Here is a 17,069-nt window from a genome sequence, read left to right as displayed (position 1 = left end):
GATGATGTAGGTGATGAACCATTGAGGGAGGCTATGAAGAATATTCCGGTGGGAGACATCAAGCCAAAAGATGATGAAGATGATGTACAAATCATTAACCAACCTTCTTCATCAAGTGTACCACAAGATGGTGAAAAAGATGGGAGAGTAGAAAATGAAGATACTCATATCTCCCATGAGCAAATGGTGGTACAAGCACAAGATGTTGATGCTCCACAACCTCCTCCTCAAGTGGTCAATAGAAGAAATACACCTCTCCTACAAGATCATCCACAAGATCTCATCATAGGGAGTCCAATCAAAGGGGTGTATGACTCGATCTCAAAAACTTACTTCATTTATTGCTCATCACTCTTTTGTCTCTTGCTATGAGCCTACCAAGGTAGAAGAAGCTCTTAAAGATCCGGATTGGATCAATGCCATGCATGAAGAGTTGAACAACTTCACTCGCAATGAAGTTTGGAATCTTGAAGAGCGACCAAAAGGTGCAAGAGTCATTGGAACAAAGTGGGTGTTCCGCAACAAGCAAGATGATCAAGGTGTTGTTGTGAGGAACAAGGCAAGACTAGTTGCAAAGGGGTTCTCTCAAGTTGAAGGTTTAGATTTTGGAGAAACCTTTGCACCGGTTGCAAGATTAGAAGCCATCCGTATCCTTCTTGCATATGCATCACATCATGAAATGAAACTATATCAAATGGATGTGAAAAGTGCATTCTTAAATGGCTTTATTAATGAACTAGTCTATGTTGATCAACCTCCCGGGTTTGAAGACCCTAGATATCCTAATCATGTTTATAGGTTGTCCAAGGCACTATATGGGCTTAAGCAAGCCCCAAGAGCTTGGTATGAGCGCCTTCGGGATTTCCTTATTGAGAAGGGCTTCACCATTGGGAAGGTCGACACCACACTATTCACCAAGAAGCTTGATGGGCATATCTTCATTTGTCAAGTATATGTTGATGATATCATCTTTGGATCATCAAATGAAGACTCATGCAAAGAATTTGGTGAATTGATGTCTAAGGAGTTCGAGATGTCAATGATTGGTGAGCTTACATTCTTTCTTGGTTTTCAAGTCAAGCAAATGAAAGAAGGCATCTTCATCTCTCAAGAGAAATACACAAAAGATCTTCTCAAGAGATTCAAGATGGATGAATGTAAGCCAATCAAGACCCCAATGCCTACCAATGGACATCTCGACCTAGATGAGGGAGGTAACTCGGTTGATCAAACTCTCTACCGTTCTATGATTGGTAGCTTGTTATATTTAACCGCATCTAGGCCCGACATCATGTTTAGTGTGTGTATGTGTGCTAGATTTCAAGCTAGTCCTAAGGAAACACATTTAATTGCTAGTAAAAAGAATCCTTAGGTATCTTAAGCACACACCAAGCATTGGCCTTTGGTATCCCAAAGGAGCTTTATTTGAATTAATTGGCTATTCCGATTCGGACTACGCCGGATGCAAAGTTGATAGAAAGAGCACATCCGGAGGGTGCCATTTGCTTGGTAGATCACTTGTGTCTTGGTCCTCCAAGAAACAAAATAGTGTGGCTTTGTCCACCGCCGAAGCGGAATACATTGCCGCGGGTGCTTGTTGTGCACAAATATTATACATGAAACAAACTTTACTAGACTATGGAGTAGTTCTAGAGAAAGTACCTCTTTTGTGCGACAATGAAAGTGCGGTAAAACTTGCAAATAATCCGGTTCAACACTCTCGCACCAAGCATATAGATATCCGCCATCACTTTCTAAGAGATCATGTAGCTAAAAATGATATATCACTAGAAGGTGTAAGATCCGAAGATCAATTAGCGGATATCTTTACTAAACCGCTAGATGAGGCTACATTTTGTAGATTGCGGAATGAGCTCAATGTACTTGATTTTAGTAACTTCACTAAAAATTGAGCTTGTGTTGTCCCTTGCATTCATTGTAATATACAACATGTTTAATTTGTGGCAATGCACTATAGGGCTTGTCTAACATGGTTAAGATAACCGCCGAAAAGCGTGTGAAGAAGCTTAACCTTGGATCAAACTTGACAAGCAACTAGATTTACTTACAAGTATTGCATATGCATGAATGTTGTTTTGTCGTTTTGTTCCATTTGCCCTCTTGTTGCCTATTTTCTTAAAAAGAATTATAGCCTAAGGCAAAATATTTTGAAAAATATGAGGGATTTGAGAGAGGTCACTCACATCAGTCCCAATTGGTGTTTATTTGGATCTTATTCAAGTTAGGGATTTGATTGGGAACAGGCAGCGCGAAGGAAGGTTGAAGGTTTGCTGGAAAAGGTGCACCGGACGCTGCACCGGACGCTGTTGTCCAGCGTCCGGTCAGTTCACAGGAGGTGAACTGCTATTGAAGGAGTGACCGGACGCTGCGTCTGTGCGTCCGGTCAGGAAGGGTTCAGCGTCCGGTCGATCGGAGGAAGACCAAGTTGTACTGACCGGACCCTGCCTGCGTCCGGTCATGGACCACCGGACGCGTCCGGTCCCGATTCCAGAGGATTTGGACCTCTCTGGAATCGACCGGACGCTGGGTGGTAGCGTCCGGTCGCTACCACCGGAGCGTCCGGTCAGTGGATCTCGCGCGACTTCAGGAACTCTTTTCTCCGTTTCCTTTTCTATCGCGTTTTGGGGGATATTTAACCGTACCACCGCAAGCCGTACCCCTGTTCGACCTCATCCCGCCGTGACCTAGCCCAAACCGCCACCAAGGCACGCCGCCGCAACCTAGCCATGCGCCACCGCAACCCTACGCCAGTCACCTTGCGCCCGCGCCGCCGTGGCCTCGCCTTGCCACACCACCGTGCTTGGCCCCCTCGCCAGCCATGCACCGCCGTACCGCGCCAGTGCCACCGCGACACTACGCCCAAGCTTTCCCGCGCACCACCGCGCCTCTGCAGCACCGCGCCGACCTCCTCGCGCCCAAGCTCGCCGCTCCGCCGTTGCCAAGGCTACCGATCATCACGCCGAGTGCCCTAGCCCTACCATCCCCTTGATTGGTAAGGCAAGCTTTATTTTTCAATCTTGATCTCCACAATTGTGACCTAGATCAAATTTTCAATGCACTGATTTCCCATTGCATTCAGGGCTTTTGACCTAACCCTAGCCGATTCCGAGATCCCCCCGCGTGACATCTTATCTCTTCTTGGATCGCTGATCGTCAGGTAGAAAGCCACTCGATTCAAGTTCGCATCTACATTGCTTTCTCTATTAGGATTTCGAATCTATTAGACATATGGTATTTATTTGTATATCCATCTATTCTATCGTGCAGCGAGTTAGTTCCATTGTGTTTCGTCTGGCAGTTGACAGTCAACTCAGAGCCAAGCTCGTGAGTAAGGATCGAGGCTAAGCCTCGAAAGCGGCAGTTTGACAGTTGATCTTCATCAGCGGCAGTTCACCATCTTATCAGTTCAGATGGCTCGCACCAAGAATGTTGGTGGTGGCCCAGGTGATGATGATCGGAGGCCCCCACCTCGCCAGCCAGCCGGATCTAAGGGCAAGTCAACCAAGCAGGTGACATCCAAGAAGCGGAAGTACCCCAATGCAGAGACAGTGAGAGCAGCAGCTGTTGTAGAGGCCGTAGAGCGTGCCGAGAGAGGTGGTGCCCTGCAGTGGAGTTGTCATTGCAGATCAACTGGTTTCACCAGCACTAAGAGCTGCTATTGAGGATGTTGAGCGTCGTCACGGTAGTCTAGCTGGGACTGCCACGTTTGCAGGACGACGGGTTGCCATTGAGGAGGGTCCGTCAGCACAGCAGCAGCCCCCACTAGCAGAGCCTCAGCCAGCTCAGGAGACTCAGGAGGGTCAGGAGACCGAGCCGGCACCTTAGCTATGCCGTTCGAGTCGTACCAGTGCTACAGTTCCACCGAGGCCAGTTACACAGCGCAGGGGTTCATGCCCTCCGCCCAGACCACAGGGTCCGCCTCCAGTGGTACACCTCGACTTAAGGACCGCTATAGCCAGGCAGGTTCAGCAGCTATGTTTTGTTGAGTTTAAGGTTTGGTTTCCTCCGAGGAGGGATGAGAGAGCAGCTGAGGGGTTCTACACGCCACTGCAGGAGGATTTCTACAATGCCTATCTCAACAGTGGGGTAGTGTTCAGATCTTAGAGAGTCTGTCCGATAGAGTCTATTGTGGTAGCAGCCGGAGAGAGCATTCGGCCATACTTATCATATTTGCCAGGACTGACAGATTTGATTGGATGGACAGGCATATATGTACCATCTTGGGTCCGTCAGTTTTATGCTTCACTCTACATCGATCCACATCACAGATTCATTCACTTTGCTTTCAAAGGCAAAGACTACAGAGTGACGAGTGGCAGAGCCAGAGAGATACTGAGGCTACAGGAGCAGCCTATTAAGATGCATGAGGTTTGCTATGGATAGCAGGAGCCTCCTAGGCAGTCCTCATGGAGGGCAGGTGCCCCCTATAGATTTAGTGCGGCATTGCTTCAAGGAGCCTTTTGGTGAGGGGTCGAGCAGGAACCCCAGTGACTTGACTCCTACAGCGAGGGTACTAGAGGCCATCATCAGGAGGACACTGCTTCCTAGGTTGGGATACAGGGAGGGCCTGACTCGCTTACAGCTCTGGCTTCTCAATGCCATCATGCAGAGGACAGTATTTGACATCTGGGACCTCCTTCTTTCAGAGATGGAGGATACTATAGCTGAGGGATTCAAGGGTCATAGGCAGCTTCCCTATGCTCACTAGATCACGTTCCTCATCCACAGAATAGTGCTTGATAAGCCCCCTGGTATGATGGATGAGTATACAGGTGCCACCACAGAGTTCCCAGCCTACAACCTATCACAGAGGATTAGACACACCACTCCTTAGGCACCCAGATAGCCGAGCCGTTGTCCCGACGTGCCAGAGTCTGCAGCTTAGTAGGATGAGATCATCAGAGGGATTGCAGCCACTGAGGAGGAGCTAGAGGCACAGCAGGAGGTGAGCGAGTATAGTGACAGCTCCGACGATGACTACCAGCCTATACCTCAGATGCCTCCACGCAGACATGATGCAGAGGCCAGTAGCTCCAGTTCTGCTCCACCTGCTCCGCAGACAGACCCTGCTCTCATAGCTATTCTTGAGCGGATGCAGCAGGATCAGACACGACAGGCACATGAGACAGCTGCCAACTTCGCACAGTTTTAGGCTCATCAGGACGAGTTTCAGCGGCAGCAGCAGCTCCTTCAGCACCAGTAGTTACTTATGCAGTAGCAGCTCATGGGATTCATGCAGCATGTAGTGACAGCCATTGGGGTCCCACTGCCACAGCCTTTGCCCCAGCTTGCACAGCCTCCTACCACTTCGACGACTCCAGCAGTATAGCCCATCAGGCTCTAGAGTCAGGGACAGCCTCCAGCTTCAGTTTACTTCACCTCCTGTACAGGTGTCCCAGTGGTTAGCCTCACCTGGTGTAGCCCCACAGTTCACTCCTTATCACACGGGTTTCTCACCAGAGCAGGCTTCCCTCGCTATTCGTGCCTGAGACGTCAGTCTCTAGGAGTCTTGGAGCATCTTTTAGCGAGTTGACCGGCATGCCTACACCGCCTCATATGCATACTGCCGGTCCATCTACAGCCGCTCCAGCTATCATGACTACTCAGAGGCTCCCCTCGTCTGTCACCTCGTCAGATCCTACGACAGACATACTAGCAGCTTCATAGGCAGCACCTGCCCCAGCTCAGACCCAGACCGCTTCAGCGACACTTCCTGCCATAGAGGGTCAGTCAGTTCAGAGCTCAGGGTCAGATGATGATGGCGCTCAATTTCATATTGCACCACGTACTTCAGTGCCCGACTCGTCTGCTGCTGCCCCACCGTCCGACCCTTAGGTTTTGGTGTTTGATGCCAAAGGGGGAGAGGGTTTGAGTATGTAGACTTAGGGGGAGCGAGTTTCAGGGGGAGCTAGTTATCTAGTATTAGCTTATTATATACATTTGGAGTTTTATTTGTGTGATACACTATTACTTATGCATTCGTGAGTTTACTTTATGCATACTATTATATATATGTGATAGTGCTATCTACGTGATTGTGATATTTGACATGTGTGATTTCTACTTTGCATTATCTATATGTCATATCACTTGTGTAATGCTCATTTGCTTTTGCTTCCGCGTTTACACTTCGAAGCAAATGAGCTTTGTTACTTGTACTCATGCATTATTCATATCCTTTGAGTACATTGTGATGGCTTGGATCATATAAGCTTGCCTAACTCTTGTGTTCTTATTGACAAAAGCTTATATGAATCAAGCCCGTCTAAAAACCTCACTCCATAACATACTCGAGGTGGTATTGTCATCAATCACCAAAAAGGGGGAGATTGAAAGCATCTAGGCCCCTAGTTGGATTTCGGTGATTAATGTCAATACAAGATTACTATGACTAACGTGTGTTTTGCAGAGGCAATTAAGTTAGGTCATGGTAATGGAGATCGATTGGGCAATCGAGGTTGTCATGCCCCTACGATGGAAATCGTTTTGGTTTTTAAAGGATGGACGACAAGGTTAAGGATGACTAGTTCTAAGTGTCAATTGGAGTTGGAGAGACACTTAGAGTAGTTTAGGACTTTGTTCTTTCCTTTGGCCGTACTATTAAGGGGGGTATGAATGGGTAGCTTGACCTAGTTGAGTCTAGTGAGTTAGGTGTGGTGCACACTTGTTAAAACTAGCTCTAGGTAGCTCCTATGAATGCCTAAGATCCTTTGGAGCAAACTTCATTCACATATGTTTCGAAAGTTGGAAGTGAATGGAGGGTCAAACACTGACCGGACACTGGCTCCGGTGCGACCGGACGCTGGCCGCAGGGTCCGGTCAGTTCATTTGACCGTGAAGAACAAGTCTGGTGTGACCGGACGCTGGAAGGTCGTGTGACCGGACGCTGAGGGCTAGCGTCCGGTCGACTCCAGTAAGGGTCCAGACTTGGGAAAGAGTGACCGGACGCGTCCGGTCAGTGGTGACCGGACCCTGAGTATCCAGCGTCCGGTCGTTTACAGTAAGCATCCAAGAGTGACCGGACGTGTCCGGTCGGTACTGACCGGACCCTGACAGCGTCCAGTCATCACTTGAAAACTGTTCGCGGGTTGAACTGACCGGAGCGTCCGGTCAAAACGATCGGAGCGTCCGGTCATCCCGTAGAAGCTCATAACGGTTCGTTTTTCAGGCTGCCTTATAAATAGAAGCTCCACTCGTGAGTGGAGCAACTTTTGCTCATTCCAACAGCTGAGAAACACGTTTGTGAGTGCCAAGAAGAGCAAGGTCCTAGTGAGGTGTTTGTGATTTGAGAATCCAAGAGAGTAGCCTCACTAGCAAATCAAGAGTAGCAAAGTGTGCATCCATCTTCTCATTAGGCTTCGCGTGGTCAAGTGAGAGTTCGTGCTTGTTACTCTTGGTGATCGCCATCACCTAGATGGCTTGGTGGTGATTGGGAGTTTGGTGTTCACCCAGGCGGAGCTTGTGGGTGACCCAACTCAAGTTGTGAGCGGCTTTGGGTGATTCGCCGCGACGGAGTGTCGAAGAATCAACCCATAGAGAGCACTTGATCCTTGCGCAGGATCAAGGGGGAGCTATACCCTTGCGCGGGTGCTCCAACGAGGACTAGTGGGGAGTGGCGACTCTCCGATACCTCGGCAAAACATCGCCGCGTTCCTTTCTCTCTCTATTTACTTTGAGCACTTACCTTGAGTATTTACTTTGAGCAATTCAATACTTGTTTTACATCCATAGAATTGCTTGCTAGAGTAAGTTTGGAACATAGGTTGCGAGTTCATTGTGCATTAGTTTAATAGAAACACTTTTCTAGGCACAAGGGGTTAATTGGGCTATCCGTAGGATTTGTTTATTGCAAGAGAATTTTGAATTAGCCCAATTCACCCCCTCTCTTGGGCATCTTGATCCTTTCATTGGGCAATGAGTGCCCGCATCCTTGTTGAAGCGCACCTCAGCTTCCTCGGCGTTGGTGTACTGGTTTTCGGTTGTGATCATCTCGCCAATCCCTATGGGTGGCTTACGGTTGAATTTAGAGCGAAGCTCACAGTGATGGAGTCCTTGGATGAAGGCGGTGATGACCTCAGCTTCCATGATGTTTGGAATAGAATTCCTTATCTCAGAAAAACGTTTGATGTAGCTACGGAGGAGCTCGGATGGCCTCTGGTAGATGTGGTTTAGATCATGCTTGGTGCCTGGCCGAGTGCATGTAGCCTTGTAGTTGTCGGTGAAGACCTTCTTTAGCTCTTTCCATGATCCGATGGAGTCTGGGGCAAGGCTTGTGAACCAGTTAATGGCGGTTGGCATGAGCATAATGGGGAGATAATTTGTCATGACATTGGTGTCTCCTCCGACGGCGCGGACAGTAGTGGCGTAAGCCTGTAGCCACTGTGTTGGATTCATCCTTCCCTCGTAGGGCTTGACCCTAGTGATTTTGAAACCATGGGGCCACTGAAGTGTTTGGAGCACCATCATGAATGCTGGGGGCCCTTTGGGGTTATCGACGCCGACGTCTGTAGCATTGCCGACATTGAGCGGCTCGAGAGCTAAGTCCAGGTTATCGTACTCTTGCTCGTACTCCTAGCGGCGGCGTACTTCTTCTTCATGGCGACCAAAGCGGCATTCGTTGATACATCATCGCACACCTTAGAGATTGTTGAGGTGCACTCGGACGTCCTGGTCGACCTCCTGGTCGTGTTGGCGGTGATGTTCAATGCGGTTGCCCCTAGCTCTGCCCTAGAGAGATTGCCTATCGTCGCGGTGCTGGTCGGTGAAGCTTCTTGGGTGGTGATCGGATCTTGGCACGGCTGATCGGCGAATCATGGTTGTGGAGTATGAAGGCCTCTAATCCTGGTGGATCTCATTGACCTAGCAGTACGCCGCTTTGAGCATGGCAGTGACCTTGGCGACCTCCGATGTCTGCGGGAGCCGAGCGAGCTCATTGGCGACCATGACCAGGTTGGTGCTTGGGGTCTTGTTGACGTCATGGCCGTCAACACGAACAAACTCATCGTCGAGGTTGCGTTGGAGTTGGCGTGGCCTTCCTTGTGATTTGAGCTGCTGCTCGGCCATCGCAAGGGCGACCTCATTTGCTCGGCGCTATGCTCGGTTGACATTCCGATTCTCGTGGGTGGCGCGTTCCTCTTCGGTTTTGTTGTTCTAAGGGGGGCTATCGACACTGATGTTGAAGATAGCGCCGCCACAAAGAGGAGGAAGAGGAAGTAGTTCGGTGGTGGTTTCGGCGACGGTCTCCGTAGAGCCCTGGGACTCGGAGTCCGGATTCTCCTCCAGGATGGTTTGGAGGGATGCTTTGGGGCGTCGGCCGACGTGCAGCATGTTGACGGCCGGTGGGGGCTGGTCAGCGATCTGGTCGACGAGAGGTTGGACATCTCCAACCTGGTCGGTGAATTTGCCCCTTAGGGCATCCTGGTAGGCGGCGGCGACGTTGGTGAACCCAAAGAGTAGGGCCGTTCTCGAGGAGCCTCCGATAGATTTGGATCGGAGGGTGGTCGGCGCTGAACCAGAGTGTCCAGAGCCGATTCGACGATGGAGAGGCAATCAGCGAGCTTCTGATCAACCTGATCGATAGATACGATCAGATCGTCGTTGTTGATGTGCCTCCTCTGGCAGCGAGGAAGCGAGCGGTGAGTTGTCGATGAAGGCAACCTCGGAGGTGGTTCCGAGATCGAATCTACTGTCGCAGGTGCTGGGGTGATCGGCGTAGAATCGATCTGCACCGGCTCGATGAGCTCTCCGACTCCGTCAGCGTTGATGATCCACGAGATTGAACCGACCATGAAGGTCTGACCGGGCTGTGGGAGGGACGAAGAGCCTGTAGAAAGTACCATATTGTTCGATATAGAAACAGCACGTACACCCCTACCTGGCGCACCAACTATCGACAGAATATCGTCGGCGGTCCTTCGAGGGGTATCCCACGAAGATAGATTGATCGATAGAGATGCGTGTAACCGAGAACAAGAAGACAACAGAGACACACGAGTTAGACAGGTTCAGGCTGTCAGTATGACGTAATACCCTACTCATATGGCCTGTTTGATTGTATTGGCTATTGTATGATATTACATGTGTTTGGAAGGGGTCTCTGCCCGCCTTATATAGTCCGGAGCAGGGTTACAAGTCAGTTAGATCTGAGAGATAACTGAAAAGTAATAACATATTATAGAAATCATGGGATCATACGTATCCTAACAAATCTTGTAGTATCTTCAGGATATCTTCCTGGTGTCTTGCGGAAGGCGTCGAGCAGCGTCGTGCCCCGCAAGGCTTCATCTCGTGGGCTGGGCCGCCTCTGGGGGCGTAGCTCATGTGGTCTGCCGTGGGTATCCGGGGTCGTACCCCCACAATGACATCAATATTTGTAAAGTTATTGGTTTTTACCTAGCATTATCATCAATCCATGTTTTATCCATGTTCAACCTTCACGCAAGACATCAACCAGATTTTAATATGAAATAAAAAATATATCATAAGCACTGAAATAGTCGCATACTTCTACAACATGGAAAAAAGATAGCAACAACTAGGGAAACAGAAACCTACTGATACAAACTAGTAGAGCTACTGGGCACGTTCAAATGCCTTCCTAAGGCAACGTGGAGCAATTACAATATGGTGAGGTCGGACCGGTGCATATATTAGAAGGGTCATGTCCAACACATTTCAATACTACGATACTTCTATCTGCAGCAATGCAAGCAGCTAGAAGCAATCAATCTGGTGTAGCTCGATCTAGACTTGGCTGGTATATACCAATAAGTACACAAGTCCCATATAAGTCATTATATAATTGATGAAAGCTTGGTTCCTGTTTAACCATTTCACCTAAAAATTCACCAAGGTTTTTTTTATATGTAAAATTAGAAAAAACATACGGATCAGAAAAAATTGGGATAACGATCACATAATTTCTTCAGCTATACCATCCTAGTGATGCTGGCCGCCTGGATCTACTTCATTTGGCATTTAGTAATCGGAAATTGGGAAGCAATCAAGCAAAGCTCAAAACTGGATTCGATTTAGCACTCATGGATTCACCGGTCACCACTCCAGCAGCCAGCAGGATGGATCAGATTGGGCCATTGCGGATTTGATTTGAGAGTTGAGATTGGAGATGGAGAAAAGGGCAGCCGTACATACTCAGGGATGGAAGGGAAGGGAGCAGGACGGGGATGGAAGGGAAGAGAACGAGTACCTGCTCGTGTACGCTCAGGAGAGAGGGCGGCGGCTGCGACGACGGGGTGGGCACGACGGTTGCGGAGGCTTGGGCGAGCACGGCGGACCGGACGACGGCCGCAGCAACGGGGATGGCAGCCGTGACGGCTGGGAGGCGGCCGCGACGGCGGGACGGTGGCTACTATGGCGAGCATGACGGCCTCGGCAGGGATGGCACCCGCGAGCTGAGTTCGTGAGCGGCGCGCTGGTGTCGAGTTGAGTCAGTGAGATTGAGAGGGATGGCGGCTGCGCTAGGGTGGGTGGGGCTAGAGATAGGGTTTTGGATGACACTATGACAGGTGGGCCACGCAAATTTCACTGCACGCGAGTGGGTTGGGCCGAGCGCACAAAAGTAAAACCAGGCTATAGCGATCAATTATTGAACCTTAATATGCATTTTTAGCGACCGATTATTCGAGGAAACTGCGAAATATATACACCAACCGATTATCGGTCGCGGCAAGTAAAAATAGCGACCGATACTCCATTGAAATTTTGTAGCGATCAATTGTTGGTTGTTAATATTATATTTTAGCGACCGTTGTGTGACGCTAATTGTTGGCTATGGTACAGTGTGCATGGATGCTCACAGTTAGTTCCGGGCCGGAAACAGCACGCAGAACAGAGAACAGCATGCATGCTACCTCGATCGAGCAATTCATGGCGATCCCCAGGACAAATAACGTGGGGAGGGGCCTAAATTAAGTAGGACACTGCCCCAACAACAAGCATAGCTTTAGGTTACCATGTTAGTTTATTCAGCAAAGCCTACCACTAGCTTAACCAATTCGGAGGGGATAAGCTAGAATACAGGTTTAGAAAGGAGATGATCTAGTTAATTCATTCTCCTTCTGGCAGTTCGTACGAACTAGCCAAGGGGGAAGCACGCATGGACAAAATCCCATTGGAGCCCCATCTGGCGTGCGATTAAGAAAACTAATCTTTCTCCAAAAAACAATTAAGAAAGCTAATCACTTCCATAGGTTCTCTTACCTACTGTATAATAAGTCCTCGTCATTATTTGTCCTACGTGGAGAACAGTTGATGAAGAGCGGAGAGAAAATTGCTACTAAATCTGTTCTAAATTATAGTTCGTTTGACTTTTTTGACACCAAGTTTGACCACTCGTCTTATTCAAAAATTTGTGCTAAATATCACTTCTTTTGTTGTGGCTTGCTTTATTAATAAAAGTTCTTCAAAAATGACTTAAATTTGATTATGTTTGCATAATTTTTTTTTGAATAAGACGAGCGGTCAAACTTGAGGTCAAAAAAGTCAAACGAACTATAATTTAGAACGGATGGATTAGCTTCTAACTAGCTAGTAGCAGGTCTATATATAACATAATTCAAGATTCATTTCAAAAAAAATAATACCCAATTATAGGTGAATTATGATTAAATCAGAAGAGCATGTTATAACTAATTCATTGGATGTACTATCTAATGATGTGTCATATATTCTCATAACCATTAGTAGTTGACTATACATATGTTCGATATGCCCTAAGGGCATCTCTAATAAGTTACAACAAGGTAGATGATTTTTATTAGGTCAGCAATGTAAAAGGGAGAAAATTACTAGCTGAAAACGCATATCTGATTTTTAGTGTTGGGGCTCTCCAAACAGGCCCACAACAACTGATACAGTCTAGAACATAGTACTCCAAGGTGTTGGCAAACTTTAATTCCTCTATTACTCCCTAAATCAGATAATACGTTGTAGCTAGTCCTTTGGAGTTGGAGTTGCTATGAAAACTCATTCCATCCTAAGACAAATAAACTTATAGAATTACTCTTAGTTAAATGATATAAAGTTTTGTCCAGATTTATTATACATATAAGCACCGTTACTTATGGTATCATATTAGTATCATTAGATACAATTTCATGGTGTATTTATTTGGGGTCACTGATTTTGGTTCTATAAAATTAGAGCACTTCTTCTCTATCCATTATATGGACAACTTTTACAGTTGGAAGATGACTCCTGCTACTGTTAGGCCCTGTTTAGCAGGGTTCCTACGGAAGAATCGCAACACTTGACGAGGACGGAGCCACGTTTTTGGCTTTGGCTTTTGACATAAAAACGGTTCCGACTCCTCTACTATTCACCAGAAACCAACTTATCATCTTAAAGTGTTTGGTACGACTCCTCCACAGAAGCTGCTAGCGGGACTGGAGCCATGCCAAATAGACCCTAAGATGCCTTATTAATCATACTGGTTGAGCATGTGCCCTCGTACCTACCTTGAATTGGTAGTACCGACAACATTGCTAAACGGTCTACTATTGTAACCTAGACGCATCAAGGCAAATAATTGTGGGCGTGATGGGATTGGCTCGAAACTCCCAAAAACTTCAATTTAAAAACAAGTCACTGCCATGTGTGGGGGAATAACATCATAGGGGGCAGATTGGAGTGCAAGGAAAGCAACGGAGAAGGGCCGGGTCAAAATCTAGCGAGCGATCAGTGCCGTCCACACCGTGGTGACAGCAACAGAAAAGCCCACATGTCGCGGTCCCGACCATGGCGTCAAGATCTGTGCCGAACATGTCGGCATTCGAGGGCTCTCCACGAGTCAATGCGAGGCGGGGCCTTTCCTGGCTCACAGCAAACAGCCTGCTCGTCGATTGGTGCTGATTTGTTGAGAGAAAAATACTATTGACTGGCTGATAAAGTCTAGGGCCTTGTTTAGATGACCTCAAAGTTCCAAGTTTTTTCACTATTTCTCCATCACATCAATTTTTAGACGTATGCATGAAGCATTAAATGTAGGTAAAAAAAATAACTAATTGCACAGTTTGATTGTAAATCACGAGACGAATCTTTTGAGCCTAGTTAGTCCATGATCAAACAAAATTTGTCAAATACAAATGAAACATGCTACAGTGTCCAGATTGTAAAAATTTACAATCTAAATAAGGCCTAGGTGAAATCAACGAGTGAACATGTTGAGTCACCGTTTAGGTCGAGGCGAGCTGAGTGAGACATCACGCGTAGCTTTCTTGCTTCGTGAACCCCACGAGGTACACGACCTTTATAAGCGAAACGATTCGGTCGCACGCGTCTCCGGAACCTCCCGAACCAAACGCCCCACACCACGCGCACACGCTAGCTGCCTAGCTCTCCCTGCGCCGCCGGTCGCCCGCGAGCGGAGCGAATCGTTTCGCCGGCAGTTCGTTCGCCCGTCCGTGCTCCCTTGCTGCAAGTTGGTCTAAGGGATTGGTTTTTTTACGAGGCGCTTGTCGTCTATATATTGTTGCTGTAGCGCCGCGGGCGGCCGGGGGCGCGCGCTGCTGCACACTGCACTGCTGGGGATTTCGGTTGCGCGCATCTTGGCATCGGTTGCCGGTCGGGGCATGGACGCGTCGAGCGAGAGCAGTGGAGGTGGCGGTGGCGGTGGCGCGGGGGGCGGTCGTGGGGGCAGGAGGTGGAAGGGCAAAGGCGTCACGCCCATACAGCCGCGGCGGCAGCTGGCGCCGGTCATGGAGGACGCGTCAGCGGCACTGCTGCGCCCGCTCAAGAAGATCGGACGGGCGCCGGACCGCTTCCAGCGGTCCGCCTCGTCGCTGTCGTCGACGACGTCTTCGTCGGCGCCGCCTTCCCCTCGTGCCAGCGCTGCAGGCGCCACCTCGCCGGCGCCGCTGTCGCCGCCCTCGGCGCGGCATTTGTTCCCGTTCGCGTACGAGCCCTCCTCCGCGCCGGTGGGCAGCACCCCGCGGCTGGAGCTCCCGCCGTGGCAGCAGCACTCCGCCAGTGTGTCATCACAGCCGGCGTCGCCACAACAGCAGCAGGCTCATCAAGCGCCTTTGCAGCGCCAGCAGCAGCAGATGATATCGTTCGGCGCGCCGACTCAGTACCAGGCGCAGTTGTTGCTGCCGGAGGGCCCGCAGCAGCAGCATCTGCTGCGGTACTGGAGCGAGGCGCTGAACCTGAGCCCGCGCGGCGGGCAGGCCGCGGGCGTGCTGCCTTCGCTGTACCAGCACCTGCTGCGGGCTCCGCCGCCGCCGCCGCCTCAGAAGCTGTATCGCGGCGTGCGGCAGCGGCACTGGGGGAAGTGGGTGGCCGAGATCAGGCTGCCGCGTAACCGCACGCGACTCTGGCTCGGCACGTTCGACTCCGCCGAGGACGCCGCCATGGCGTACGACCGCGAGGCCTTCAAGCTCCGCGGCGAGAACGCGCGGCTCAACTTCCCGGACCGGTTCTTCGGGAAGGGCCACGCCTGGGGAAGCGGCCGCACCAGCGCCACGTCCGCGGCCGCGCCGACAGCTGCCGCCGCGTCGGGCTCCATTTCGTCGTCGTCGCCTCCACAGACTCCGGGCGAGGAAAACACGCAACAAACGCCGCCGGACGCTGAAGGATCGTCGGACAAGCAGCCACAGCCTCCAGTTGCGACATCGTCGCAGCTAGAACTAGAAGGCAGCTCTGGTGAGCCGACTTGGCCACACTCGGGTCAAATGATTCACTCGCCGGAGGCTCCTGCTGGCAGCGAGTGGGGTCCTGCCGACGAGGCATGGTTCAACGCGTGGGGCCCAGGAAGCTCCTTCTGGGACTACGACATTGATAGCACTCGCGGCCTCTTTCTCCATCACGGGCGCTTCGCCGGTGATGAGCCCAGCATAAACACAGCGACAACTGCGGCGGCAACCGGGACGGACATGTCATGCGATCACGTCCCGGTAACACCTGCTTCTTCTTCTTCCCCCCTTCACTCACAGTCTCCTCATTCGCCTACCTTCATGGACTAAACAGCACATCCAAGTACCTTTGCTGATCTCATTCTTTTTCTTGCACGTTGATTACTTGCAGAAATTGCACTAGCTAGTAGGATAGAGATGCACGCAGGTTTCAGGTTTTTTAGACAACTTGCGGCATCACACAGATTCATTTCGCATCAGCATTATTTATAAGAACCATCCGGCCATGCCTTTCTTCATCAAATGCTTCTTCTGAAATTCACCAGGAAACTATGCTCTAGGCTGCAATATTTTGGTCAGCTACTAGGGCAACCAGTCAATTTCTCACCCGTGATCTGCAACAGCATCCTCAATAGACAGACTCACGAGTGTTTTAGATGTTTCCTATACTCTTCAACGTGTTTTTCAATTTGTTGCAACATTATGTCCCCACTGTTTCATGTGAGATGGCTTCGTCACTAATTTAGCTATGGGTTCCTACCTCCTAGTGTTGGGAAAATTATGTTGATCAGTTTATGTATGTTGTATTGTTCTACTATATATGATTTATTTTCCTGTACACTCTTACCTTTCATACACAATTTAGGGTTTTCAACCATGCATTGCACTGAATTGTCAGGCATCCAGTGCGTGCATCCGAGTTTTGTTACTACTTCAGAATTCTTAAATATAGAGGGTATATATCTTGGTCTTCTTGATCATGAATATCCCATAATGATTTGAATAACGTTAGAATTTTCTTTAATTCACAAATATAACTCTATATATGTACTTCTGTCCTAAGTCATGAATTTTAAACTTCAATTAACTAGCAATATCTACAAAAGATAATCTCAAATCAAAAGAATTAATACAATAAATCTAATAGTACTGATAGTCAAAGTTTAAAGTTTTGATTTATTAGAACGATGAAATTGTATTTATGATTAGAAGAAGTAGCTTTAAGAGTTCAAATAATGTAAGTGCATAGTAGTAACCATTTTTTATGCTCGAGTAGTTCATTCCAACATGAACATGCGGCGCTTGGTTAATTGACCCTTCTTCAGTCACTAAAGGACTCCATGGGACATCATGATCGAAGAAAAAATAAATTAGGAAAGCTAAATTTCAACTAGCATTTTG

The 17,069-nt window shown here is 48.9% G+C and overlaps 1 protein-coding gene across 2 annotated transcripts; it reads left to right on the top strand.

Annotated features, from left to right (window-relative positions):
* Positions 1-14,345: 14,345 nt before the first annotated feature.
* On the top strand, positions 14,346-16,525 carry LOC136494703 (ethylene-responsive transcription factor ERF054-like). Of its 2 annotated transcripts, XM_066490873.1 has the most exons (2): positions 14,346-15,929; positions 16,214-16,525. In XM_066490873.1, the coding sequence occupies exons 1-2, from the start codon at positions 14,610-14,612 to the stop codon at positions 16,226-16,228; spliced, it is 1,335 nt and encodes a 444-aa protein (XP_066346970.1). In that variant the 5' UTR covers positions 14,346-14,609; the 3' UTR covers positions 16,229-16,525. The 2 variants fall into 2 exon arrangements, with proteins under 2 accessions (XP_066346970.1, XP_066346969.1); XM_066490872.1 differs by having other exon boundaries at positions 14,346-16,525.
* Positions 16,526-17,069: the final 544 nt, after the last annotated feature.

This window comes from Miscanthus floridulus, chromosome 11 (genome assembly GCF_019320115.1).
Source record: "Miscanthus floridulus cultivar M001 chromosome 11, ASM1932011v1, whole genome shotgun sequence".
NCBI lineage: Eukaryota > Viridiplantae > Streptophyta > Magnoliopsida > Poales > Poaceae > Miscanthus > Miscanthus floridulus.
The sequence above is the reverse complement of the archived record's forward strand: the minus strand, read 5'-3'. Positions and strand labels throughout refer to the sequence as shown.